At 32.7% G+C, this 27810-nt stretch overlaps 2 protein-coding genes across 4 annotated transcripts in view; one reads left to right on the top strand and one right to left on the bottom strand.

The window, feature by feature from the left end:
- The window catches only part of LOC118272532 (lysophosphatidylcholine acyltransferase), a 46290-nt gene extending 26593 nt beyond the window's left edge, over positions 1–19697 (bottom strand). The window contains exons 1-3 of one of the 3 annotated variants that reach the window (XM_050693564.1): positions 19562–19697; positions 16271–16416; positions 5380–5606 (exon numbers count right to left, since the gene is read on the bottom strand). In XM_050693564.1, coding sequence (XP_050549521.1) covers positions 5380–5606; positions 16271–16416; positions 19562–19585 — 397 coding nt within the window. In that variant the 5' untranslated portion in view covers positions 19586–19697. Of the gene's footprint in view, positions 1–5379; positions 5607–16270; positions 16417–18825; positions 19229–19561 lie in introns of those variants that run through there. The other 2 variants (XM_050693562.1, XM_050693563.1) reach the window with 2 other exon arrangements.
- A 24-nt stretch (positions 19698–19721) lies between these two features.
- On the top strand, positions 19722–23427 carry LOC118272548 (sperm-associated antigen 7 homolog). Its single transcript, XM_035589129.2, has 3 exons — positions 19722–19870; positions 19942–20052; positions 20888–23427. The coding sequence occupies exon 3, from the start codon at positions 21221–21223 to the stop codon at positions 21929–21931; it is 711 nt and encodes a 236-aa protein (XP_035445022.1). The 5' UTR covers positions 19722–19870; positions 19942–20052; positions 20888–21220; the 3' UTR covers positions 21932–23427.
- Positions 23428–27810: the final 4383 nt, after the last annotated feature.

The raw sequence follows: 27810 nt of genomic DNA, 5'->3' as shown, positions 1-27810 counted from the left end.
CAAACGAGCAGACTGGTCACTTGATGGTAAGCGATCAGCGTTGCCAATGGACACCTACGGCTACAACACCAGAGGAGTCACAGATGCGTTGCCGGCCTTATAAACACGAAAACGCTCTTTTGAAGGCTGAGTTTGAGTTAGAGCTCCAGCTTATCTAAAGGATTTGACGTTTTCGCATTTTGACAGATCTCTTTTTGAAAGTTTATGTTTTTATAACGTGTGAGATTATGTTAGTCAGATTGTATTAGGCCAGTATTACTAAATGCAATGTCAATCTCATGTCAGATAAATAATTAATCTAATTAATTTCATTAATTACAACAAACAAGATATGTATAGCCCAGCTAACATACAGTAGGTACACATAAGCCTTATATAATAAAATACCAACACGAAAATAAACTCTAACACAACTACATAAAGACTAACAAACTTGACAGTAATTTGGAACCTTTTCCACAGATAAAAAAGTCCCATAAAAACGGTTGACATAGAGTAGTAAATCAGAACTGTCAGTTTGACAGCGAAATGTATACTCTGTGGCTTCTACGTCAGTAGCTATGGTCAGTAATGGTGTCAAGATGAATGACCAACATAACTGCATATGTAAATAACTTTTTTTTAATATTGCGTTCCTTCCTCATTGGTCGTATAGGCACAAACGCGACTGCTGAGAACTGGAGCTCGTTCAATTTACAGGTCGGTAAAGTATTAAGATTTGTCAAAGCTATCAACATTGTTTTTTTTTACTTTATCCTCTACCAATTAAAGAAATGATTATTTTTGACACTTTACCGGGCCATTACTTACTTTATCTTCGACAAAAGGCATGAGGGTGCTTTTCCACCAGAGATGTGTTATATAACTATGCTGCGAAGATGTAATAGCTAAGCTGTGAAACTATGTGACTGTTTCCACCGATACTAAGCTATGTAGCTGTGCGAGAAAGATTCGCAGCTCGAGTATGCGATGTATCGATAGTAGGGAAGCCATCCATAGTACACATCCATAGCACGCATCTTCTCATATAAAAAACATATCTTAGTTAAACCCGTTTTGTCCAGTGCTAAGCTATGTGTATTGGTGGAAGCCAATAACCCATCCACAGCAACGTAGCATAGCACATGTCTGATAGAAAAGCAGCCTGATAGTATGAATTAGTCACTCTATACAGGGTGTCCCTGAAGTCGACGTCCAACAGGCACCAGACGATCGGCAAGGTTCCAACTGTTATCAGAAAAATATTAAAAAAAATCTAAGTCCTACAGTTATTAAATTACAGTGACTTATGTGTTATCCACGAAAAAGTACACCCTGTGCCAGTCTTTTGACTCTTGTTGCCACAAATCTTTATTTTTTCGTCTGCAGTCTTCCTTACATTATCCTGAGTAGTGCTCCAGTAATATGGAATCATAAATTCTTAGCCAACTGTTTTAGAATGGAAAACATTGTCGGTTTTAGAGGAACCAAATACTCTGAATAAAATTTTCACCTTACTTTAAGTGACTGTACTGAATAATTTATGTATGGCGCTAGTAGTGGCAAATTTCACCAAAGTTGGCGCATTTAATAAGGATTATAAAATGGTATAGCACTTTGCACATTGTTTCTTAAATTCGGCACAAAAAAGATTTTTCAAGGAAACTCCCGTTTCGATGAAATTATGTGAACTTACAAAAATTTGTTCTTGTGTACTCAAATCATACGTTATAACCTCGTATACACTAGACAGCACTTTGCACGCGATTTCTTATCATCATGTTGAAAATCAGCGAGGATCTCTTGTCAAACAACATTGTCTGTTTACCCGTGATTTCGCTTGCATTCGTTGGCAATATTATCGCTAGACGAACTGTTGTGAATCTCGAGCCATCGTACCCGGGCTTCGGCATTTTAGCTGACTACTGGCTTTTTTGCGCCGTCTCGATTATTATATTTTTTAAATTATTTTTTGTTTACCTGCAATTCCTTGTAACGGTGCAAATAACTCTTTCTCGACAAACTAAAGAATATTTGATGCTTCATCCCGCATTTAATCACAAGGCATGAACACGTAACTTAATCGGAGGATTCACCCATTTTTTTTTTTTTTGATGGGGATATGACGAGTAATTGTGCGTAAGGGCTCATGTACACCATACCACTACCGCGTCGATATGCTGTGTACATGAATCTGCCGCGTCCGTTCCTTTTGATTTTACTACACATTTGATAATGTGTTTGATGCACTATGAACATCATATTGCAATCATTCAATATTATTTAGTGAACCATGATACACAACATCAGTTCCTCTAGTAAGTCTAGTAATATTGCCGACGAAAGCTGCAACCGAAATTATGAGTAGACAGACAATGTTGTTTGACAAGAGATACTCGCTGACTTTCAACATGATGATAACAAATCGCGTGCAAAGTGTTATCTAGTGCATACGAGGTTATAACGTATGCACTAGATAACACTTTAACGTAACGTAACGTAACGTATTATTTGAGTATACAAGAACAAATTTTAGTAAGTTCACATAAATTCATCGAAACGGAGTTTCCTTGAAAAATCTTTTTTTGTGCCGAATTTAAGAAATAATGTGCAAAGTGCTATACCATTTTATAATCCTTATTAAATGCGCCAACTTTGGTGAAATTTGCCACTACTAGCGCCATACATAAATTATTCAGTACAGTCACTTAAAGTAAGGTGAAAATTTTATTCAGAGTATTTGGTTCCTCTAAAACTGACAATGTTTTCCATTCTAAAACAGTTGGCTAAGAATTTATGATTCCATATTACTGGAGCACTATTCAGGATAATGTAAGGAAGACTGCAGACGAAAAAATAAAGATTTGTGGCAACAAGAGTCAAAAGACTGGCACAGGGTGTACTTTTTCGTGGATAACACATAAGTCACTGTAATTTAAAAACTGTAGGACTTAGAATTTTTTTTATATTTTTCTGATAACAGTTGGAACCTTGCCGATCGTCTGGTGCCTGTTGGACGTCGATTTCAGGGACACCCTGTATAAGTATGTATAACAGTCCGAAACATTTATGCCACAGTGAAATGAACGTAGATAAATTGTTTTTTAAAACATTTATTATAACCAAATTAATGTGTTTTGGGCGTATTCAGTACCATAAAAATGCAAACTTAATAATTAATGACATGTTTAGGCGTGAGCTGCGCTTAATAGGCAGCCATTACTGTATTTATGTAGATTAGTTTACAATCTCTAACCTGCCCGCCAAGCGTGGAGATTACGACTGACACTCGAGTATAAAGTAGGTCTATAGTCCAACAGTGGATGGTCACTTTTAGTTGATAATGAATGTTCCATTGCTATAATATCTAATATATAAAATTCTCGTGTCACAGTTTTCGTTGCCATACTCCTCCGAAACGGCTTGACCGATTTTGATGATTTTTTTTGTGCTTATCCGGTATCTATGAGAATCAACCAACATAAATTTTTCATCCCCCTAAATATTAGGGGTAGTACAACCCAAATTTTTTGAATTTTCCGCGGACGAAGTCGCGGGCAGAAGCTAGTTTTATAATAACTATCATGAGACATACTAAATTAACAACAGCGACGTCGCCGCGTCTGCGAACGCTGGTTATGATGAAGAGTCCCTCTGTACCTCGAAACTAATAAGAGCTTTTCTCCATTAATGTGTATGTTTGAACACCCTTATCTCCGGAAAGACTAGTCAGATTTCAATGATTATTTTAGTGTCAGATAGTCCATTCATCGAGGAAGGCTGCAAAACATCACGCTGCTATGTGATATCAGGATAAAACCGCGCGGAAGTAACTAGTAGGTAATAATTTCTATGTACTATAACATATAAACGTTAACTAAAAAAAACAACATTTGTATGTTAAACATTTGACAATTATTACTACATAATAACATATTCAAATAATTAACACCTACAAATACCAAGTGAGTCATAAAATTTGTGATTTATATATTTTGCAATAGCTATTGAGATTATTCATCACAATCAGTAACGACAATGCCGTCAAATGTGCCACTTTATCATAAAATATATTCAAGGTCAATGTATATAAAAATAACCTACATTACACACACATTGATACTATTATACTGCAATTACTAGATATATAAAGTACATTTGTCCATTGATGGATAGGGACTCAACGCCAATCCACTAATATTAAAAAAAAGTACGTATCACTGTACTTGTCCTAGTCCTATGTATATTAAATCAGCAAGTATATCAGCTGTCTGTCATTCTTTCTGAGCTCCAATAGGTGATACCCGAATATACAGTTTTCATTAAACAAAAATGAGGAAAGTTAAATAGTTATATGTACTCCTATACAAACCGAAAATTTCACGACTTTTTTGAAAGAAAATAATTAAGTCTAGTCAATAGGTCGATTAGCACTATATAGCAGTCAGTCTGCTAAAAAGAGACCGAGTACATTTGACTCCTGTTTCTCGAAACCGAACAGGAAAATAATACATTATCCGTGAATATGGGAATTACTCAGGAAAAATATACATATACTATAGGAAGGTCATCTAGTAAAAAAAAAAAACACAATCCGATTCCCTTTCGTTGCTCTAAAAGACCTTGATTCGGAAGCCAGTCAATATTGAGACGGCCGAAAAACTCGCAAAAATGTAGATCAAAGTATTAAAAACAATTAAGACTTTAATGACTTACGCAGAAACATCTGTACACTAAGACCTACTAAAACAGTTTATGTAAAACAGGTTAGTAAATAAATTAACAGTCGTTTAGACAACAGTAAAAGCAATAACAACAAAACAAACTTCATTAGGATTCAAGCAAGCTCTCAAACTACTAAGTGAGGAAAAAACAACACATCACATCATTGTACACTAATTTGCTAGGACCGTTTCTCAATATCACAGTGAAGGCTAATTCATGATTCTGCATATTAATTCATGCTCTAAATATTTTGACGGGCAACGTCTACACTGCAATGTGCTATTGTTTTAGCAAATATCAAAAGAAAACGGTGTGGGAGGTTACAAGAAAATGCGAGTGAAATATAGAAATGAAAATATATTGTTAGCAAAAATGTGAGACAATGCAAGCAGGGGCCTTAGTCTGCTATTACAATTGTGTCAGAATGGTCGATCATTGAGCAATGCAAGAAGGAAGGAGCTATACAACCTACATAGCTCCGTCCCTCCCGCACCAAAAAATGGTCGACCATTCTGACACAATTGTAATAGCAGACTAAGGCCCCAGGTCATAACATAGTAGGTAATAACACACGAGAACTAAGCAGACAAATATACACACACATATAAGAGACATCCAGAATAATGCAAGCAGAACATCTAGACAGTGCTAACGGTCATGCGACTATAGACCTACGTCCTATGAACGGCAACCTCGCGGTGTCTGCTTTGGCCACCACGCTTGGTGCACCGAGGCAGACGATGGCGATGGCGTCGAAGAACGTGGAATGTGGTGCCATCACCACCACGGGAGCTTCCCGAGAGTTAGAAGGCACGTGCTGCCGCCCCAGCACCCGAACCCGGTGGAACCCCGCTGCCACCACCACCAACCGCATTAGCGACAAGATTGAGAAGCGCAGTTTGCTGTGGAACAAACCTTATTGTTATGAAGGTGAAAATTAGGCCATTGTTAGTTCTAAGAATGTTAGTTACCAACATACCACGTTTAATAGCATCATGCATTTGTATAAACCTCTTTATATTCCCATTGTTAATCTTTATACGCTCACAAAAGTGTGAATCTGTTACGTTTATTTGGAATGCCTCCACCGTGATTAGGAAACCGGTTCATACGACTAATGTACTTACATATAAATACGGAATCATCATTAGTTAAAACTAAGCGTCTAACTTCATCGCCATCGAAAGTTTGCGTCATTTTTTTAAACGTTTATACGTCCCGTTAGACTATGTGTGTTTAAGTTTATAACTTGTATGACGGGCCTCTCACATAAGAACCAAGCATTAAATCTTACAGTACGTTATAAAAAACACAAAATACAATATTTTAACAACAAAATAACATGTTAACATAATCGGTGTGTGTGAGAAAGTAACGATCTCACTGAAGTGAAATAGAAAGTGTTGATTATTCATTTATCTTCATTTGAAAACTGTCTGTGTAGTGACGGACATGAATAGCATTTAAAATGGAACGGCCTTCGCGCACAAATAAATTAAAAATAATTATTTGTTAAGAAAGTCAGTTAACAATTTATTGAAAACAATTAAACAATGTACTGTTGTGACTCAAATTAGAAGTTGTGTCAGTCATAAGAAGTATTAGAACAATGAAATTTATACCATAGTCAACATTGGTCCGTGTCAGTAATCACAAATGGATAACCAACATAACATTACGTGTTAAACAATTTAAGTGTGGGAGAGCTACGCTTTGGCCTGAATGGGCCTGGTCGCCGGAGTGATACTACGGCCTCACAAAAAACTGACGTAAAACACCGCTTGCATTATGTTTCGTTGTGTGAGTGAGGTTATATCGGAGGCCCAATTACCCGATCTTTCCCCGATTCCCCAACAACCCTTAAATTCTTAACCCCCAAAAGGCCAGCGACGCACTTGAGACGCCTCTGGTGTTCCGGGTGTCCATAGGCGGCGGCGATTGCTTACCATCAGGTGATCCATCTGCTCGTTTACCGGCTTATACCATACATAAAACATAAAGCTTATTTTGGACCCAATATCCCAACGGATACATCTTATTGTAAAAACAAAACACTTATATTTTCAAAATAACTGACCATCAGACGCAAACATAGAACATAAAGTAATGACCCACATAATACATTTCCTCATTTTACTTTACTTTCCGTGGAACCGTATCTAAATACTGCGTTTACGCATACATCCGAAAAAACCGCAAGCAGTTGATATCAATCTAATCAGATAATACAGTTTTATTGATAAACTCTGTGTCAGTTACAGTTAGATTTGTTGGTATAAGTATTGTGATAAGTAGATAATATATATCGGTGATATTATTGTGTGATTCATAGCATCATCGGTACTGGTGACGGATTCCATAACCTATAGCGATAAAATTTTAACCCGATTTCAAAATAATCGAATCAGACTGATCAGAAAGATTGAAATAAATAAAAAAAAAATTAAAAAACAACACAAGCTAAACATTTTGAATTAGGTAAGTGGAATTCTTATTTCGAAATATAAAACGATGGTTATTTTTTATTTTGTTTATGGTTCTATGTTGTTTGTTGATCTATTTTACGTCATATAGTAAACTTGTTTCTAATAAATTCGATAAGAAATATGTAAATTATATACTTAAGTTTTAAATGTGATATTGCAAAAATAAAGTAGGTAAATATAAGTAGGTACATGGTATAATTTTTCAATTATCCCAGTATAAATCTAAATATCGGTTCCGGAAACCATGACAATTGCCTATTAGCTTTAATATTTAATTGTTTTATATAAACAACTAGCAAACCGTACGAACTCCGTTTCGCCACCAATGATTTTTCGGTTTTCCTGCTTTTCCCTTGAATTTTTTCCTGGAGTTTCTTTACTATAAACACCACGAAGCCCGAGACCTTTCCAACGAATGCAAAACCGTGGACATCGGTTCGTGCGTTCTGGAGTTATAGCGTCAGGAAGGAAAACCCGACTTATTTTTATATTATAGATGTTAATAATGTCTTAATATGAATATTTAATTATTGTTTTCATGCGGAAAATAAACTACTTCATGAAAAAATATGAATGTTAACGCAGTGTCCAATAAAAATATATTAAAAACAAATTCAAAGTGATTTTTGTTGTTATTGTATGGTGAAGCTCCACCTAGACATACCTATTTATAACATAGTATAAAACAAAATCGCTTTATCAGTCCCTATGTACCTTTGTATGCTTAAATCTTCAAAACTACGCAACGGATTTTGATGCGGTTTCTTTTAAATAGATGGAGTGATTCAAGAGGATGTTTTATATGTATAATACATGCATAATATATCACCATTGCACCCAAGCGAAGCTGGGGCGGGTCGCTAGTTTATAATAAAAAAATTTATTAGGTATCTACATAAGTACCTACATAAGTAACTTTAAAAGAGACTATAGTCGGATAGGAAATGCCGGCCTCATCTAGTTATTTAAGAGATTGACGTGTAAAAGTGTTATTTTATAACCTATTTGCAAAATAAATATCATTTATCATTTATCATTTATCATTTAAGTAGGAAATTAATATATAATAATATTAAACTTTATTTCTAAGAACTAATTCGCACGTCTCTATAGAAGGTTATTTGATTTTATGTGTTTATTTAATTAGCTATAAAGATATTTAACCTTTGTCAGGTTTTGCATATTTGGTTTTGCAATCTTATGTGATATTTAAAACATTTAAGTCACAAATAGCAAAATAGGTAGTAAAATAGAATGTGTTTAGATGATATTCTATAGTACTTTAATTTTTAACAGATTGTAAGAACTTAAATAATTTTATTTATTTTTCTCTCTACACAAAGGAGCATTTCACATAAAAATATGATTTTGTATCAAATTTTTATGTGAAATGATGATTTGGCTGGGGTCCACGGGTTCACAGGAAATCCTAGTTCTCCAGGGTCCTCAATCTCCTACCTCGGACTAGATATAGATTATTGATAGTTATCATAAAGTACAAATCTTAAGATTGTTTTTTTTTTTAATAGAGCAGTATGCTCCAATGGATTTTTCTAATCAAAATGATTATTAATACTACAGACTATTAAGAGAGTTAGACTGTTTGGAGTTTAGAATTATTTATTTATATGACATTTTTTTTTTAGAACTCATAATTAAATATTATCAACAAATGAATTCACAAACTCTATCTTACGTGATCAAATAAATATGTAAGTAGGTAGAGTAATTTAAATACTTGCATTTATAATATTTCGACTAAAAGTTAGAGTAGAGACGTCACACATGATGATTGCACTGCAATGTGATCCATGCGTGATGCAATTCGTCTCATTAAGTATTGCGGTATTTTGAATTTTCAAAACAATGTTTGCTTACGTTCACTTCGTGTTGGTCGTCAAGGTTTTAACATGATATGATGAAAAGTGGATTATTTCTGTTGACTTATTCTCAAGTCTATACTAAACAAAGTATCAATGAAATACCTTGATTGGTATGTTTATCAATCAACGTCACGCAATTATAATCAAAATGATGGTGTAGTTATTTACATAAATAGTGATATTAATTGCAAAATAGAAGAACCAGATGTACTGGAAGCAAACTGTCTCCTCTTAAAGATAAATAATGAAACCGCCATTATTGCAATCTATAGGCCACCTAGTTTTCTTTCATTGGACAATTTCCTAAGCTCTTTACAGCAATTACTCACAAGTATTTCAAATTTTAAAAATATTATTCTCGTGGGAGACCTTAATATAAATATAAAAGAAATTAATCTAAATACTTCTAATTATCTCGACATTCTTGCTTTCTTCGGTATGATACCTGCTCATTATGAACAAACTAGAGGAAACAGTTGCCTCGACCATGTTATTATTAAAACAAAAATATACTCACACACTTTTATCCTACAGACCGCTATCACTGATCATGAGCCTGTTCTTTTTTGTATGTACTCCGGTAACCAACATAAACTTAACAAGTGCAAAATAATAAATAAAATAAATTATGAACAATTGTTGAATGACTGTGAGGAAATAGATTTTAACCATGTATACAACAAGAATATCACTGCAGATGAATCGATGAACTATTTAGTAGATAGCATACAACATATTATAACTAAAAATACAACAAGCCGGAAAGTCCCCAGAAATAAAGTAACTTTGAAACCCTGGATAACGCCTGGTCTCTTAAGATGCATTAGAACTAGAGATAAAATGCACTACAAACTAAAGCAAAATCCCGACAATAACATATTAAAAATATCATATACTAGATACAGAAATTTTTGTAATGATATATTAAAAAAATGTAAAAGACAATATGATAGTAATTTACTTAAATCAGCAGGAAATAACAATAAAAAGATTTGGACTGCCATAAAAACTATAACCAACTTACAAAAACCTAATAATCAGCCGTTAGAACTCTTAAATATTAAAACCTCACCAGTAGACTCCTTAAATGAAGTAAACAATTATTTTTCGAACATAGGTTCTGAACTAGCCAAAAAAATTCCTTCCGGTCTTAGTCCACTTCCAAACAATGTCTCAAATACCGACTCTATCTCTAACTCTCTTGTTCTCCTCGAGACAACTGAAGAAGAAGTTGAGAAGATTATTATTAATTTACGTCCTGACTGTGGTTCGGGCTGGGACAACATTTCTCCACTTGTGTTAAAGTATTTAAAAAATATCATAGTTCCTCCTCTTACTTTTATCCTAAATAGATGCCTGGCAGAAGGTGTCTTTCCAAAATGTCTAAAAAAGTCTGTAATCGTGCCTATATTTAAAAGTGGGAATAAAGAGGATGCCTCTAATTACCGACCTATAGCTATGCTTCCAATCTTGTCAAAAATATTTGAAAGGATAATAAATAATAATCTCATAAAATTTTTAGAAGACAAAAATATCCTTTCCAAAAACCAATATGGCTTTAGGAAAGGTATCTCAACCACTGATTGTTTACATAGTTTCAGCGAATTCATTGTTGACAAATTGGATAATAAGAAAAAATGTTTGACTATATTTTTAGATTTGCAAAAGGCTTTTGATACAGTCTGTCCACGACTCTTAGTAGATAAATTAGAAAAACTGGGTATTAGGAATAATCAACTAGCTCTTTTTCAAAATTATTTAGAAGATCGCACCCAAATAGTTCGAATAGGAAATACGTTAAGTACAGAAAATGACATTAACATGGGTGTGCCTCAAGGCAGTATTTTAGGCCCAACTCTGTTTCTTTGTTATATTAATAACTTATGTAATCTAAATATTAACAACTGTCAAATACTATCATATGCAGATGACACCACACTAACCTTTTTCGGAGACACTTGGGACGAGACATTTAGCTCTGCTCAAAATGGCTTTAATATAGTTACTCACTGGCTCGCTATCAATAAGTTAACATTAAATGCAGCCAAAACTAAGTACATCACTTACTCAATACACAATTTCTCAACCATCCCTAATAACTTTAAAATTTACGCTCATTCTTGTCATTCCTCTGTTTTTAATTGTTCCACTTGTCCAAATATATCCAAAACCGACACAATAAAATACTTAGGCATAACAATCGATCAAAATTTAACTTTCAAAAAACACATTTTTAACTTAACGCAAAAGACTAGAAAACTTATTCATATTTTTAAAAACCTTAGACATGTTACATGCTGGAAAATAATAAAAACTGTGTATAAATCACTCTGTCAATCTATTCTCCGTTATGGCATTTCTATTTGGGGTGGCTCCCATAAATCTCACTTCCTTACAGTCGAAAGAGGCCAACGATTAATTCTAAAAGTAGCACTATCCAAACCCAGACTCTACCCAACTACTTCATTGTATAAAGACAGCAACGTCCTTACAGTTAGACAACTCTATATACTTGACATCATCCTCAAAAAGCACACATCTATTGATCTCCCTTCAATCCAAAACAAACAAAACAAAAGAAGATACTTTGATGTTTGTAATCCAGTTCCAGTCCACACATCCTTTGCCCAGAAATTCCTCAACTATAGAAGCAATAATTTATACAATAAAGTAAACAAAAAACTTGAAATCGTTAAACTGTCCAAATTAGAATGTAAAAAAAAGTTACTCAATGGCTTTTAGAACTAGATTACGAACAGACAGAACAACTACTCACTACTTTATGCTAGCGCATGTCAATCACACATTCACACACACACACACACACACACACACACACACACACACACACACACACACACACATACAGATTGGTACTTTTTAAATTTTATTATTAATATTTTTTTCAATCTTTTTGTTTAGAAGAAGTTTTAGTTTTGTTTATTGAATTTATTTTCATATAAATTTATATAATTTATAAAATAATAGTCCATATCCGTCCGTCCGAGGGAAAGGCCAGGAGCCCATAGTACAGGTTTTCCTAGTTTGGGTTCCTGAATCCCACCACTTGTCTTTTCAACTGTTTTAAACCTGGTCGTGTAACTTGTTACAAAATTTATTATATTATTAATTATTATATAAGCTTAGTTTTAAGACCAATGTCTGTATTAATATGGTGGAAAATAAATAAATTTTATTTATTTATTTATTTATTATTATTATTCAAAATATTAAGTTATTGATACAGACGCTCTATATCATCATCTTGCATTTCCCAAAGAAAACGGCACAATAAGACCATTATTTGAGACGAAAAGGCATGAACGTAATCTGAGGGCTTAGTATGAATTTGTTTTAAGTTTAACGAGATCAAAGCGCATTTAGCGCTATTGGTTGGTTCATTGGAGCTGGCCAATGAGAGCGCCGAACGCGGTAACGTTTCAATTTCGTTGAACGTAAAACAAACTCGTACTAAGCCCTCTGATCAGTAAAAAAACTCTTATCATTAATCACACAGCTGTATGTTGACAGATCACCTTCTTCCATCTGTTTCTTTAAAAATTCAACCTAATTACCTATTAACAATAAAGTTAAAAGTAAAAATTACTTAACAATAAATCGCGTAACAGTTTTTCCTTTAGTTTCAGACCTTAGATTTCAACCGTCAGTTTGCATATCCTCGTAACTACTTTGTAAGAAAATGTATGCAAGTTGACGCATAAAAAAACTGTGATAAACAAAACAAAAACAAAGAAAATGCATATCTGAATGTTTCTTCAAAAAACTTTAACTTTTATTTACAAATCATTATTCGCATCATATCTCATCATCATTAAGCACCGTGATAGCTATTATCATCCCCATTTTATTGGATTGGTTGAAAGTAATGTCACAGCTTAATTTATTTACCAAATTTTGTGTTTCAATCGCCAGAAATGAACTTTTGATTGAGGATAATGACGCCGTTAACTTTTTGTGTTTTTTTTTGAAGATCACTAATCTACCTTCGCCCATCTAGTTATCTTCGCCAACGTTTAAATACAGAAGTATGCAGGGCCACTTACATTTGGACTCCATAATAAATAGATACCATTGAACTAGTTCCATTGTAATCACAACTGACAGACTTGAATCACGAAGCGCTTACCACAATGACTAGACAATAATTTCCCAAAGGTACAGTCGGCCAAGTTATTTAGTATGCAAATAAGAATACACCTAAAGATCGATTCAGTACAGAGGCAATAAGATGTTTTTTGAGGAGAAAAATCATCAGTGGCCCTGGTTGGACAAACTGAGCTGAGCCATTAGTTACAAAAGGTAGGTCTTCGCTAAAAAGCACACAATAAGGTAGATGACTTTTATTTTATTTTAATGTCCGTCTTGTAGATTATTTTAAAACATTGGACAGGTATTTTGTATTTTGTTACAGAAACAAATACTTTTGAAGATATATTGATTTGACGTTTCAAAAGTGCCTAATTTAGGATTAATTGAAATAAATGCTTTGACTTTGACTTGACTTTGACTTCTGAAATATCACCTGACCGTTACTTCTAGGTAGGTTTTATACCTAAAAATGACCTATTTGTTCCCACTTTGATTGAACTTTGATTCGTTTTATCTAAGTATTATTATAAGACAAAATAAAAAATACGTGTCTAATATCTTTTCATTACTTAACTGACGGACTAAATAGATTTTTAATTTTCATACCCCGTCATCATTAGTTTTTTTTATAACCATAGTTACTGTCTCTGTACTGAATTTTCTTACTTGCAAACAAATTAACTTGGCTGATTGTACTTAGATATATTATGTATTTACATTGCTCGCATCGAGATGAAAGCGATACTTAGCGAGTAATTAGAAACTCTACTTAGTTTTGAAGCAAAAACTATGAATATGACTTTTAATTGTGAATAGCAGACAGCATAATATTATAAAACTACTCCAAATGGTCAAACTTCAATTGATATTCGACTTTGTTGCAAAAGGAGAGGGTCGAAATTCAACATTACATTACATGATTTACTGATAATAAATAGGTAAGTACTTTTATTTGATCTTTTTAACGTAATTAATGACGATTGACAGTTGTATGATACGTCTTTGCAGATAAATGTTAACAATAGTTTTGAATGTCCAGTTAAACACTTTCGATTTATTTCTAATTAGATTGGTGGTGATTGATATACAAGATAAATTATAACGTCTGCAAAAAAGTACTTAGACAGGTTAAACGCCTAGATACCTCCTTGATTTTCAGCAAAAAATTACAACAACATTAATTCTATTCTATTTTTGTTAATGGCAAATAGAGCCGATGTCGACTATACTGCCAATATCGAAAGTAAATTGGGATAGCAAAAATTTGCAGAATTACGAAACAACAATAAAATTATGTTCAATTTGTTGATGATTCCAAAATTAACACTATAATTTTCTTTGCTCAATAAAGCCTATCAACCAAGGAGGTCAAGTGGTCAAGATGACACTACTGCAAAAACCAATAATCATATTGTCCATGGCCACTTTCCCGCGCTTTCTAGCCAGTGGCCGCCGACGACTCTGGCTCTACAGTGACCATAGACTGCAGCAAACTTCATCGTCTGGGTTTTAATGCAAAAAAATATAATATATATTGAAGGAAATAACCCTATTTCCTTCAATAATAAGCGACATTTTGGTCAAAAATGAGTTTATTATGCTATCCTACGTAAAATTTTCCGCTCTTTCGAATGCGCTTACTCTCATGGCTCTACGATGACATTTTTGGCGTTTATACCCTAGCAAAAAAAAAAACATTTTCCTAGTATTCTTTCGACGACGGACGAGTTTAAACGGCTCTCCTGAACATTTCATTTTTTGTCGCATTTCATTTCCTTTTAATATGTAAGTACATATTACTTATATTTTAGAGCCCTAACCACTGAGATTTTCTTGGCGAAAAAGAAATGTTTACAAAAAACTGTCATTTGATTGCATCGACGGCGACGTCGTCAATAGGTAGGTACTCCATGCTATTGCCCAGATGCTAACCTTAAACTTCAATTTTGAAGACATAAAAAACATAATGCCTTGTGTATACTATAATTAATAAAATAAATATAAAATTACCTATAACTACATCACTGATAAACCTGCTTACATTCTTACATTATACAAGCAAGAAAATAATACTTTTGTTACCGACAGACAGTACCTAAAATGATATTTGTTTTATAAGTAGGTATTCTAACATTTATGGGTATAATATAAATAATAACTTATCAACTAAAATAAAAAATAAGAATTGAAAATTATTAAACCCACCTACTTAACACATTTGAACAAAATAAAATCAAACTCGGAACTAATTTTAGAGGTGTTTTACCGGTCGAACCTCAAAAACCGGTTTTATAGAAATTACCGGTTTCCTATTTGTGATGTCGTCGTCATAAATGCATTGATACATAGTACGAAACTATTTAGTCTTAGAATAATTTAATATTATGTATTTCTCATTTTTTTCTTCATTAATATACGTTTCTAGTCTGTGTTATTTACAATGTTATGAAAATGTCATCAAGGTCGACATGAGTATGACAGCAGACATCATTTCGAAGCATTCCATTCATCTATCGAGACAGCAATCTGGCATACATACCAAAGAAAGTAAATTGCTCAGATACCTGTATACTTGTTTAACCAGCGCTTATCGATGACTCTTGCGCTAAGTTTGCGCATTGTAAGACATTTAACATGGAAGATTTATTACCACTTGAATAGAAATCGTGAAAAATTAAAAGGACAAAGTAACTGATAATACTAAGTGTCCGAAAATGACCTTGCGTTATTTTTATTTAGTCTGCAGTTACGTTCCGTTTCGTGAATCTGTGAGACCAAGGTGCTCTTGCATACCCGAACACAGAATTGACCTACTTATGGAACGCTTCGCCGAGCATCACACAAGTGGTTAACTGCAGAAACTATGGTACCTACTTCATATAACGTGAATGACACAGATTGTTGTTTTCGAATTTAACGGAATAATGAATATAAAGTAGCAATACTTTTTTTTAATTATCAACTTTTTATATTTCAGTACTAAATTATACTTAAAACATAAATAAGTAAGTGAAAAATATTTACATATTTTACGGATGCCAACAAATCTTTGTAAATAAACAATAAAAGACCAATAAAATGTTTTACCTTCTCCATCCCGTCATAGGCTTTCGCCTGAGATCTTCTTCGCTGAGGCCATAGAGGCCAATACACGCGAGAAACCATGCTGTTACTATTAGGTAACATATAACGATGACACGAAAAGGCAGTAATATTACGGTGAATATTGCCGTCTGAAACAAACGATAACAAAACTTTAGCATGCGGCAGAATAATTTGAACCTTAGATTAACTGTTACGCATAAGTGATTGGGTACAATTACTAACTTCCAGTAAAGTGATTTTTATTTGAATCAATGACTCATGCGCTTTTTAAACAATCAAAGGTTATTTTTAATGTGTCATTGTCTCCAGAAAGATCTTAAATTTAATCAAGTATTGAGGTTAAAACCGAAAACAATTGTCGTTTCTATTTGAAGATCTTTACTCAAACACTTCATTTTAAATAATATAGAGGTTTCAATATCTTTTGTAGGCAGGTGCAATGTTTTATATATTTATAAGGATTATCATTTCAATAAAGTATAATTTAGTATTTATTTAAAATACGTGTTTACATTACACATCATAAAGTTACTGCATTGCGAGTTTTTTTTTTTTTTTGTTAAAATTAATACTTAAAAATACGTACCTACTTCTTTGTTTATTTTATACAAAAAACAGAATATTTATTCTTGTAAAAAATACAGTGACGTTGATAACATATAACTATGATATTTTGTACAATATGTATAGATATTACATATTACTTAACCTCTAGTGCTATGAATGGATGCAACGCATAATATAAACACACGTGTTTCATTTTCGTCGCCTGTTGATACGAATGCCAAATGCATCTGTACCACGAGTTTGATAAATCTCACTTCAATGATTCAGCAATACTATTTAGTGCTAAGGTTAGCACAAAACATTTACATATTGAAACTTATATTGGTACATATTGTAAAGCTATCCTAAAATAAAATAAAGTAAACAATTTCTCGCTAAATAATCGATTATCGGATCATATGATCTTGGATAATCTTGGATGATAGACAGTATATTAAATTGTATACATGAATATTATAATAAACAAACATTCAATCGACGAACAAAACATGAAAACAACGGGGTTTGCACCAGTAGATGCGTAACAAGGTGCTTGTCGTTACGCAACCAACATAATTTATTATATCATCAAACGCACTTTCTCTAAACTTCTTGTCTTATTTTTATTAAATAATTACTGAGATATTTTAAGAATATTTCCTTCCATATAAAGTTTGTTTATGCGATGCTTCTGTTACATAAGTAGGCTCAATCAGCGGCGAAAATTGCAAGAAAATGATGTCACTTTCTTTCATCGCGATTGCGTGACTGTTGTTGTAGTTACATTGTGCGATGTCTATCTCGCGATCTGCACAAAACGGTACCAGAATGTATCATGAAAAATACTGACTTTCCCTCACATCAAGATTATGAGTAACGGTTTCCGTACACCACAACCAATGATTAAAATCTTAACATTGCTTTGTAAAACAGTTATAAATTACAATTAAAGTTATAAACTAACTATTAGTTGAATGTAATACTCATAGGAATGTTGTTATAGACGTATAATTTAATTTCCGCATTATTTTGATAGTTACTTCAGATCATACAAGATTTGATTGTTTATCATCTTTCTTCATTACATTTAATTGATTGTCGACTTCATTTCAAGATGACGATACCTAGTTATAAAAGTACTTAGCCAGTTCAAAGGCAGTTTAGACCTTCCCAAATTATGGTGATTTCTTTTTTCGATTTGGTAAATGGGGCTAATGTCCTAACAAAAAACCACCCTTTATTAATAATGCGGAAATTGCATGTGTGTGTGATGTGGCCTTTGGTACAGTAGTATTTAATATTTTAGTAACTACAGTAGTATTTTGTGTGGCCTTGTTTAATATTTTAGTAGATTACTAGGTTTATTACTATGTGATGATAAAAAATATGTTATCATTTTGATCTTTATATTATTATAGTACGTGCCGATTTTTTTGAATTAGCATAGTAATAAGTATTACGAAGGTGAACAGGAATTCAAATCTGGTATTGAAATTAGATCATAGAAACCAGATCTATTCTCAATTGCAATAAAAAATAAATAAAAAGCAACAGATAATAGGTAATGGAAGGTCCCAATTTATTTGTATCTGACAATTCATTGTCAATAACACAAGCACAAGGCCTTGAAGACAAGTATTTTCTAGAGTACATATTTGGCAACCGCATTAATTTAATTGTTCCTCATTCAGTGTTAGAATACTTTTGAATAAATTAAGTAACAATATAATCACAATGCATTAAATTATCGTCGGACTGCTAACAACAATTATGTTTCATCTTGTATTACAACAATCGTGATTTTTTTGCAGTAATTATTGTTTTGGTTCCATATCTAATTTGCAGCATTTTCTTCATAACTAAGTCATTATTAGATTTAGACATGCGCAGAATGTCTCGGTACACAGCTTTTACACATTTACTACATTTAAAAAAATACTTTCACTTTACTGAGTTATGCAATTGAGAACCTGCTTTCATCGTTTCCGTACCTTTATTTTGTCATATGTGTTATCTAGCTCCAATTTGTGGACGAAAGGGTTCAATATTTCGGCGCGCATGTCGTCAGATGAGAAAGCGCCGGTTTCACTATGCAGTTTGCCATTCATTTTCACGAAAGCAAAACACAATTATCTTGAGTTAAGCTCAAATTACATCACATCAATTACACACATTTTATTTCACACTTCATCAAAAATATTTAAGTAGGCACTTATTAATTTAAGAGATTTACGACGTGTTTTCATTTATTAAAACGCGATAAATTTAGACATGCATTTCTCTTCGTATCAAAATCAAGACTGGTATTTTTCGAGGTCACATACGAAGGCTTGCTATTGGTTCCAAGTTTTGACAGGTGCAATCGACCACTATCCGAGTAAAACCGAACGTAACCGAATTAAGAAAATAAAAGAGAACATTTTATAGAAAAAGTAAAAATTATTAAAAATATTTGCAATACGTTGATAAAAAAAATTCGGTAAATTACCGATTTTCCAACTTTTACGATTAATGTCTTGCTCACAATCTTAAAAATATTTATGAAGATAGTTACAAAAATAATGTAAGCTAAAAATGTAAAATAAACTAAAAAAATATTGATTCTTAGCAACAATTTAAACAATATATCACTTTTTTAATTTTCAGTTTCAATTAATTTGTAAATTTTCTGAACTTACTGCTTATTTCTAAAAACTACATACCTACACAAAGTCTTTGATAGCTTACTTCGTAAACGAAATTGGCTGTCATTTTTCTACTTCAGCTCGTAGCTAACTTCACTTTTCAATCGTCCTTCACTTTTTTCTTGTGTTATTTATCGAGGCACCGAGTGGTAAATGCGAACATTTTACAAACAGTGATAAATAAAACATGGATAGTTTCTCAAATAATGGAAACGAAAGTACAAAAACAATTAATTGACTACTTTTCATATTTCGACGAGTTTCATACGGCAGTGAAAACAAGTTTGAAAGATTGCCAAAACTGCGCTGCGTCTATAAATAAACTGATAAAGCGTTGCAAGAACATAAAGGAGTGAGTGAAATTACTAGGAAATTTATTGTTTGTGTTTTACGAGCGCGTGTAACGACATTTTGATGTTGTAGGGCGATCGTGACGGGTACGCCGTTGGACGAATTTGAGGGATTGCAAAGCAAGCTAAGTGCTTCCATACATAACCTAATCTCGGAAGACGTACAAGAAATCAGAAGTAAATTGTAAGTATTTCTTTATCTTTACATTTTAAATAAATTCAAGTTCATTGAGACACAATATTTATCTAAACATTAATGCAGTTAAGGTTATTGTTTAATCAATAAACCATGTATTGTATTCAAGATTTGATTAACCCTGACATTAGAAAAGGTTTTTCATAAATTGCATAATTTGGACATTTTGTTTATAACATCTTTCCTAAAATAATCTTTTTGTTTGCATAGAAACTGTTGATTGATTACCTGAGTAAAAAAACAATAATAAATTAAAATAAGACCAGATCATACCCATAGAAAAACTGCCAATTTAAAAAAAAAATACCACATCTTGTTTATGATTTAAGTGGTATTTAAAAATGACTTCTATTAGTATATGGAATAGTGTTCAATCTTGCTTACCAATTACAAGCAATCCAGGATGTCAGGAAGGCCATAAGTTAGTGATGTGTTTTTTTTTTATTTAAAGAAGCACTGTTCCTTGTTACCCAATATAATATTATTGTTACTTGAATATTATACAATAATTATGATTGTACTTACTAAGAGACTCTTTACATTGTAAATATTTAAAATATTGATAGCTGATAATATTTTCTGCCACTGTGAGTCACTATTTCTGACTCACAGTCAATAACAGAAGTGTTTTGAAATGTTTTCTTTTTTTGAGAAACTTATTAATTTGTTCCTGTGCATCCTAGGGAACAGACCAAACCTTTAGTTTATGTTCAGTAAATTAAAAAGAAAGATAAAGCCAATTAAACCAGGAAGGCACTTTTGAATGTCAAAACAAAATATAAAATTAGCATGCATTTCATAAAATATTATTTTTAAATTTCAGGTGCACATTAGAAGAGCTTTTTGAGAAACTCTGCAATAAAAACAACACATTGAGGGAAAGCTGCAGGGATATTGATTTTGAAGCCAACTCCGCCCTGGTGAAGGGCACTCCACTTCAACCCTCATTAAAACAACTACTGGAATTCACTGAAGATACAATAACATTCGGCAGCCAAGTCTGCGCCCAAATAGAAACATCACTGAATGTACTATCATTAAAGGAATTAAATACAGAAGCCATCGGAGACAACTTCCGCTTCCCTGTAAACTGGCAGAAGCGAATAACTGAAATACTTTCATACACTTCATTTATATCAGAAAACCAGATTTAACCATGGATCTACTCGACTCAATCCTCAATTCCATGCAAAAGCCTCCATCAGCCAGCGAAGCCCAGAAAAATGCCATGCGCAAACAAAAAGAGGCCATGGAAAACAGACAGAAAGAGGAACGAAATATGATAAACAGATTCAGAAAACGTGTTGAAGAGAAAATAAGCAATTTCATAAAAGATGGCAAAAAACCACATCTGCAGTTTGAGCCTATGGAACAAATGTATAGGTCTATTATCAGAGATGTATCAGAAATTGCTGGTTTGCAAGTCTTTTCCTTCGGCCAGGAAGGTATAGACCGGTATTCTGTAGTGTACTTCAAAGACAATGGCCCTTCTGAAGATGAACTGACAGTACGTAGGGCGGGCGGAGTGTGGAGTGAAGACAAAGCAGCTGAAATGGCTCTAGCACATTTTGAAAAACAAAAGCAAGCAGCTCTAGAGTTAGAAGAAGAGAAGAATAGAAAACGGAAGCGTGGTCAAGAGGAATTGAGTGGTACATTCTATAAACAGAAGTACGCACATTTGATTGGTCAAGAGGCTGCTATAGATGCTGCTCAGAAAACAAATGTTAACAAGAGTTACGGAGAAGTTCCTAGTGAGAATAAGAAAGATCAGCGGTCTATCGAACAGACTATGGCTGATATAAAAGCGAAGAAAATGAAGAAAGCGGAGACAGAGAAAAGAGACGCAGATAGCAGTGAACAAATCTAGTACATATAAACTGAAATACGTAGATAGAATTTAGTATGATTCTTATAAATGGTAATTATGACCAAGTTATGCTAAGACTTTGTAGTTTAAAATTAGTTCACATTTAACTGCAAGTATAAGCAATGTTCTATGTAAGTGATTTGTGTATCTACTAATTCCTCGGAATATGAATATAATTACGTTTTAACCAGACTGTTTTAAACTTGAGTGCAAATTGCCACATTGAATCTAAATTACAATTTAAATCAAGTATTGCTTAAAATATAACATACATACTTATAAATTTTGTCCATGATTATTTTGAAAATACTAGTTAATTTTGGTACTTACTTAATTTACCAACTAAGTAATCAAATTAAGGTTTTGTTGCATTTTTTCTTCAAAAACTATTTTAGTGGATTACCTTTTCTGTTCGGTTAAATGTACGCAGCATATTGCGGGTTCCATTCCTTTAGTAAACAACCAATTAACCATCCGTGCGCGTTCGGTACGCTGATTGGTTGGTTTAATCAATTCGGCCAATCAGATCGCTGAACGCGCTCTCGTTTCGATTACTTTACACGTAAAGCAAACTCGTACTAAAGGGTACTGCTCATTTGCCCATCTATTCCATAAAAAGTATGTAGTCTTCCGATAAAAAAAAAATTCACCATCAAGCCAACCATAAGCTTTGTTGCCAAAATACATATTAAAAGAAATTAGTCCTTCCTGCCATCACTATAATGAATAAAATTAAATGATACTGTCAATATACTCCACAACATTGAACTGTGACAGAAAACTATAGCCAAAGAAAAATATTGTTACAATCTTTGACCAATGACAATGTCTACATTTAATAAACATTTCTTGAATTCACAAATTATTGATTTTTTACTAAGTACTGTTTTACAATGCCTGATTAAGGTTATCGGTTAATACGAACGTTTTCGCACGAAGCGTTTTAGTTTCCGTGTACGATACGCTAATGAGTGAAATTCCTTGCCATTCGTACCTTCTTCTTCAAGTAGGTATCGAGTGAATAGGTTGCTTATAGATAGACGTGCTCCATCGCTTACCACCAGGCAAGACAATGGCCAAATGCTAACCTGTTAAGTATAAAAAATATGTACGAAATATCTTAAAATTCATAATTAGGTGTCCGATAAAATCTATTCGGAACTTAATCAAACATTGTAGAATAGAACATAAGTAATACAAAAAATCCTTAAGTTATAGCAATAACTTACATTTTAAAGCAATGAATATTTCTCCATTGACTTCAATAATATCTTCCATTATAAAAACCTTTACTTAAATTAAATACCTCGATGTCGTATGTACCTAAGTTATGTATATAGTGTCTAAAGTAGATACAAGTTAATATTTTTTTACCCATACTAAGAAAATTAAAGACTGGGTTGATTTTGATTAGATAGCAATAAATTAGTTTACTTAATGTATACTTAATATAGTTCAATTGTGTTTCAAAGTTGAAATAAAATTTATTCACTTCATTATGTGTGTTTTGTTTACCATTTACCGAATGTATTTCCTTGTCAAGAAAAGACAAAAAAAAAACATAATGTAGGTAACCAAGAATTGTATTGTGAATCTGATTGAAAAAGAATAACCTATGAAGTTTCTTGCTCGTTCTTCTCCATAGGAACCTACACTTTGGAACGAGCACTAGAGATCTAACCGATAGACGAACATTTCTAATATTATTATATTTGCTATGACGTTCAAAAGTACCTTCCTGGTCTATTTGAAATAAATAACTTTGACTTTGAGATGCACACATAGTTTTTAGGATGTGACTGGCGCGGATTTCCTGCCTGACGACAGATACTTCGGGAAATCCCCTCATAAATTACCTTTCATTCTTATCATATTGTACTAATTCCTTCACCTTTCGACCATAGACAATGTATTTGTCTCGATAATGCTATTCTGTTAGAATATTCAATCAGTTTTCAGCACTTGAGACTATTCTCACTACCAATGACATGACGGACCACGATCGAGTTCACTTCACTTCAAATGTTCATGTATTCAAGTATTTATTGCTGTTTTCAGCTCTAGCAACTTCGATATGATATTAAGGGTGCCTCTCCACCAGAGATGTGCTATGTAGCTATACTGTGAGGATATATTAGCTAACCAAACGCATTCACAGCAACGTAGCATACCACATCTCTGTTGGAAAAGCACCCTAACTCATGATTAGTTAGTTGCTACTGTAACAAGGGGATCTACGAAATAAGACACAGAATATTTTAGAACGTTTATTTTTACCATCAACACGTTATTAGGCATATACTTACACAGAAACAACAATATTTGTGATAAGAATTTGTATTCTCGTCACAAAACTATGAACTAACAAACCTAACCGATATCGATATGGCAACACCTCGCTCCGATTTATTCATCGATTAATCGATATTTTATTTCTAAATCGATAATCATATTATTATAATATTGTTTTTATTTATTAGGGCTTATAAATAACACACTAGTATTTATAATTTAAACAATAAAAACAGGCAGAATGTCAGTGCGTCTAGCTTTTTATCTAAAACGGTGTTATTTTTTTTCTATTTTTGTTTAATATTTAAGTATTACAAAGCTAAATTTCTAAAATTGATAATAAAATAATTTAGTCATAAGATTCGATATATTATTTAAATTCATGTAGAAGAACATTATGTTTTACTGAACAAACTTTGAATAGGTAATGTTGATTTAATAGCTGCCTTTTTCAAAATGTTAGGAATAAATACAATTACTTAAGAGCAAACAATGTTTAAACAATATATTTGTAAATTATCGCATAAATAAAAAATGTGAAATTGTATCTATGTTTGTAAACGCACCCGCGACACACGAAAAATCTTAGAAGAGGGCAACGTTTTTTAAATTAATAAAAAGTAATAGGTACATATAAGTATAGAATACATGATTTCTACACGTTTTTCTTTAGGCACGCAATTTGATTTAACTAAATAAAGTAGGATGCACCTAAGTTTCTCATATATTATGTAAATAGGACTTACTATATGTAAATTAATAATACCTAGGTACTTTCATACGTTATTTAACCAATCAATATTAACTGTGTTTACTAACATTTATTTTAATAAATACATAACACACATTATATTATTATCCATATTTTATTGCGACATGACAAAAAGAAACTTTTCTTTTCAAGATCCAGATAAAAAATTAAAAAAGCAGACGTTATAAAGTCGTTGTGCGTTCCGTAAAATAGCACTGTGTTTCATTGTTTATTAATCCTATAAATTTGTGCTTTAAATTCAACTACTAAATAAATTATTAATTCTAATATTAAGACATGAGAGTACGGACAATATTTTGATAAGTCTATAAACGAAATACAAAGTTATTATTATGTTATCGGCTTACTCACGCCACGACTAGTTTCAAGCCATGCTAGAGGCTCATATTCATGAGCAGCACACCGCTAAACTCGAGTCGCCAGTAGCAGCGCGACCATCGCCGCGTCGTATGTCGCAGAACGCTGCTCTTGAATAGATATGAGCTTCTAGCATGGCTTGAAACTAGTTCCTCGTCAAACAGTTAGGTACGTGAGTAAGCCGATAATATAATAATTAATTTAATATGTCCCACAAAAGTTATAATAAAATTAAATACAAAGTATTTTGATATAGGTACTGGCGTCTCTAATTCAAACGAAACGGTCTCATTTATTTTTGTATAGCATTGCATTATGTAGAACTTTTCTTAGCCACTTTTAAGATACATAGATAGATTACATTTAAGCAAGATTTTACTCTCTCCACTATGCACTTAACCGTGAATTTCTCAGTAATTTGAAGGTTATAATAGATTTTATTTAATTGACATTAAATAGCTGTCTACAATTTTTGGTACACCATCATTATTTTTAATTTCCAACAACACTTAGTATATAGCATTACAGATACATATTTACATTTAGTAAATAGATAAAAGCACTGCTAGCAACTGGCGGGAAAACCATGGAGATTATTAATGTATAGTCTACTTTTATGTAGAGTAGTTTCTCTTTTTGAACAAGCATAATGTCAATGTCAAAATTTGTTTATCAGGTGGCGCCACTGTGACATTTAGTTCTCAAATTATATGCCCCTGAATAAATAATCCGCTCGACGCATTATTTAACAATTGTGCATTATGGAGTATTATTTTAATTTAGTCTTAAATAGTAAATTATGTTACATCGTTTATTAAATAACACAGTTTGTAAAGTAATTTAAATCATTAGGGTATGCTTGCTACAGTAACGCCACATGCGTATAAGAATTCGTTTAACACTGTACTTTTGAATCTAATATGTATATGATGATTTTGTTCCGAAATTTTGAATATTTATTATCATGTTTTTAATCTACCTATACAGACTGTAGTTACTTCTTACTTATTTTGTTTTCCGAAAAGAAACACTTAAAATAATTATTATATTAAAAAAAACTAAATAGAACACAGAAACTCCGTGTTTTTGTGCAAATTGCGGCACTGTTATACAACAATAATATAACATCTACATTAGATTATACACACTATTGAACTAATAAACATAGAATAGTATAGCTATATATGTATAATTCAATATATAAGTACCTATATACACTCCTACTTTAAGTATAATGGCATAACAACATCAATTGGCGTTGCTTTATATATGTTTGTGCACAATGTTTAAGATATCTTATATATTAAGGTGTTACATTGATATTTATGTACAACATATTAGGTAGGTAAGTGCCTCCATTTCTTACTCTTATAAATTATAATATATATAGGGTAAGTGACCCGGTTGTGGCCACTTTAAGAATTTTGTCGACTTTGAGGCTTTCTTAACTTATAGTTTTTGTTATCACGAACATATTTCTTGTAAAAAGTCATTTAACATGTATTAACCTTGCCTAACAAAAACCTTTTTTTAAAGAACGACCAAAAGAAAAATAACTGTATAAGAAAGAAAAAAAAAGGGAGTTTGTGCCATTTTTGGCCAGATTCGTGCCATTTGTGGCCACGGTCGTGTGCCAGTTCTGGCCATCAAAAAATACAATAAAAGTAATCAAAATTTATTAATTAAATTGGACATTTTACAAACAATGGTTTTTATTTAGTTTGAAAAATATGAAATATTATTACTTCACTTGAATTTAACTTACAAATAAAGAGATCAACATTTATATGACGTTGGTAAAAGCTGCAAAGTAAACTGATCTCCCCTTTGTGTGAAGGCAATTTATTGCAACTCTGAAAATGAAAAATATGTATTTGTTGATATGTAAAGCCAAGGAAAACAAGCCACGATAAAATAAAGGGGAAGAAGTCGGGTGTCTATGTACATTAGTTTTGGCCAGCCATGTGGCCAAAGATGGAGAAATTCATAATTTTGTCTCCATTAGTGGCCATCGTCTAAAAATCGCACTTCAGAAACATATGGCGACAAAATAACTTTAGTTTCACTTAGACAATATATTCTTCATGTAGTATTAACATAAACATCCAAACAATAAGCAAAGATTTAAAAAATAAAAACCAAATCCTCACCCGCTCGCCTTAGCCTTTTTGTTAAGATCTTAACAATTTCACCCTCAACTAAAAAGAATGACTTGTTGCATCGAAGTGAAGTTTGACACATCAATGCTGCCAACGGTATCAGTGTCTCCAATATTCAATATTTTAAATACTGTACATCACAGAGTAATTTATTTGTCCATGCCTTAGTTATAAATATTTGAAGGTCCAAATGGCCACAAAGGGGTCGGTGGCCACAACCGGGTCACTTGCCCTTAGTTTTACGTGTATAGATATTATATAGGGTGTTAACGGAACGCTCCCAAACGCCGCAAACAGAT

Source organism: Spodoptera frugiperda, chromosome 4 (assembly GCF_023101765.2).
Source record: "Spodoptera frugiperda isolate SF20-4 chromosome 4, AGI-APGP_CSIRO_Sfru_2.0, whole genome shotgun sequence".
NCBI classification, from domain to species: domain Eukaryota; kingdom Metazoa; phylum Arthropoda; class Insecta; order Lepidoptera; family Noctuidae; genus Spodoptera; species Spodoptera frugiperda.
Note: the sequence above shows the minus strand (reverse complement) of the source record. Positions and strands in the feature narration are given on the sequence as shown.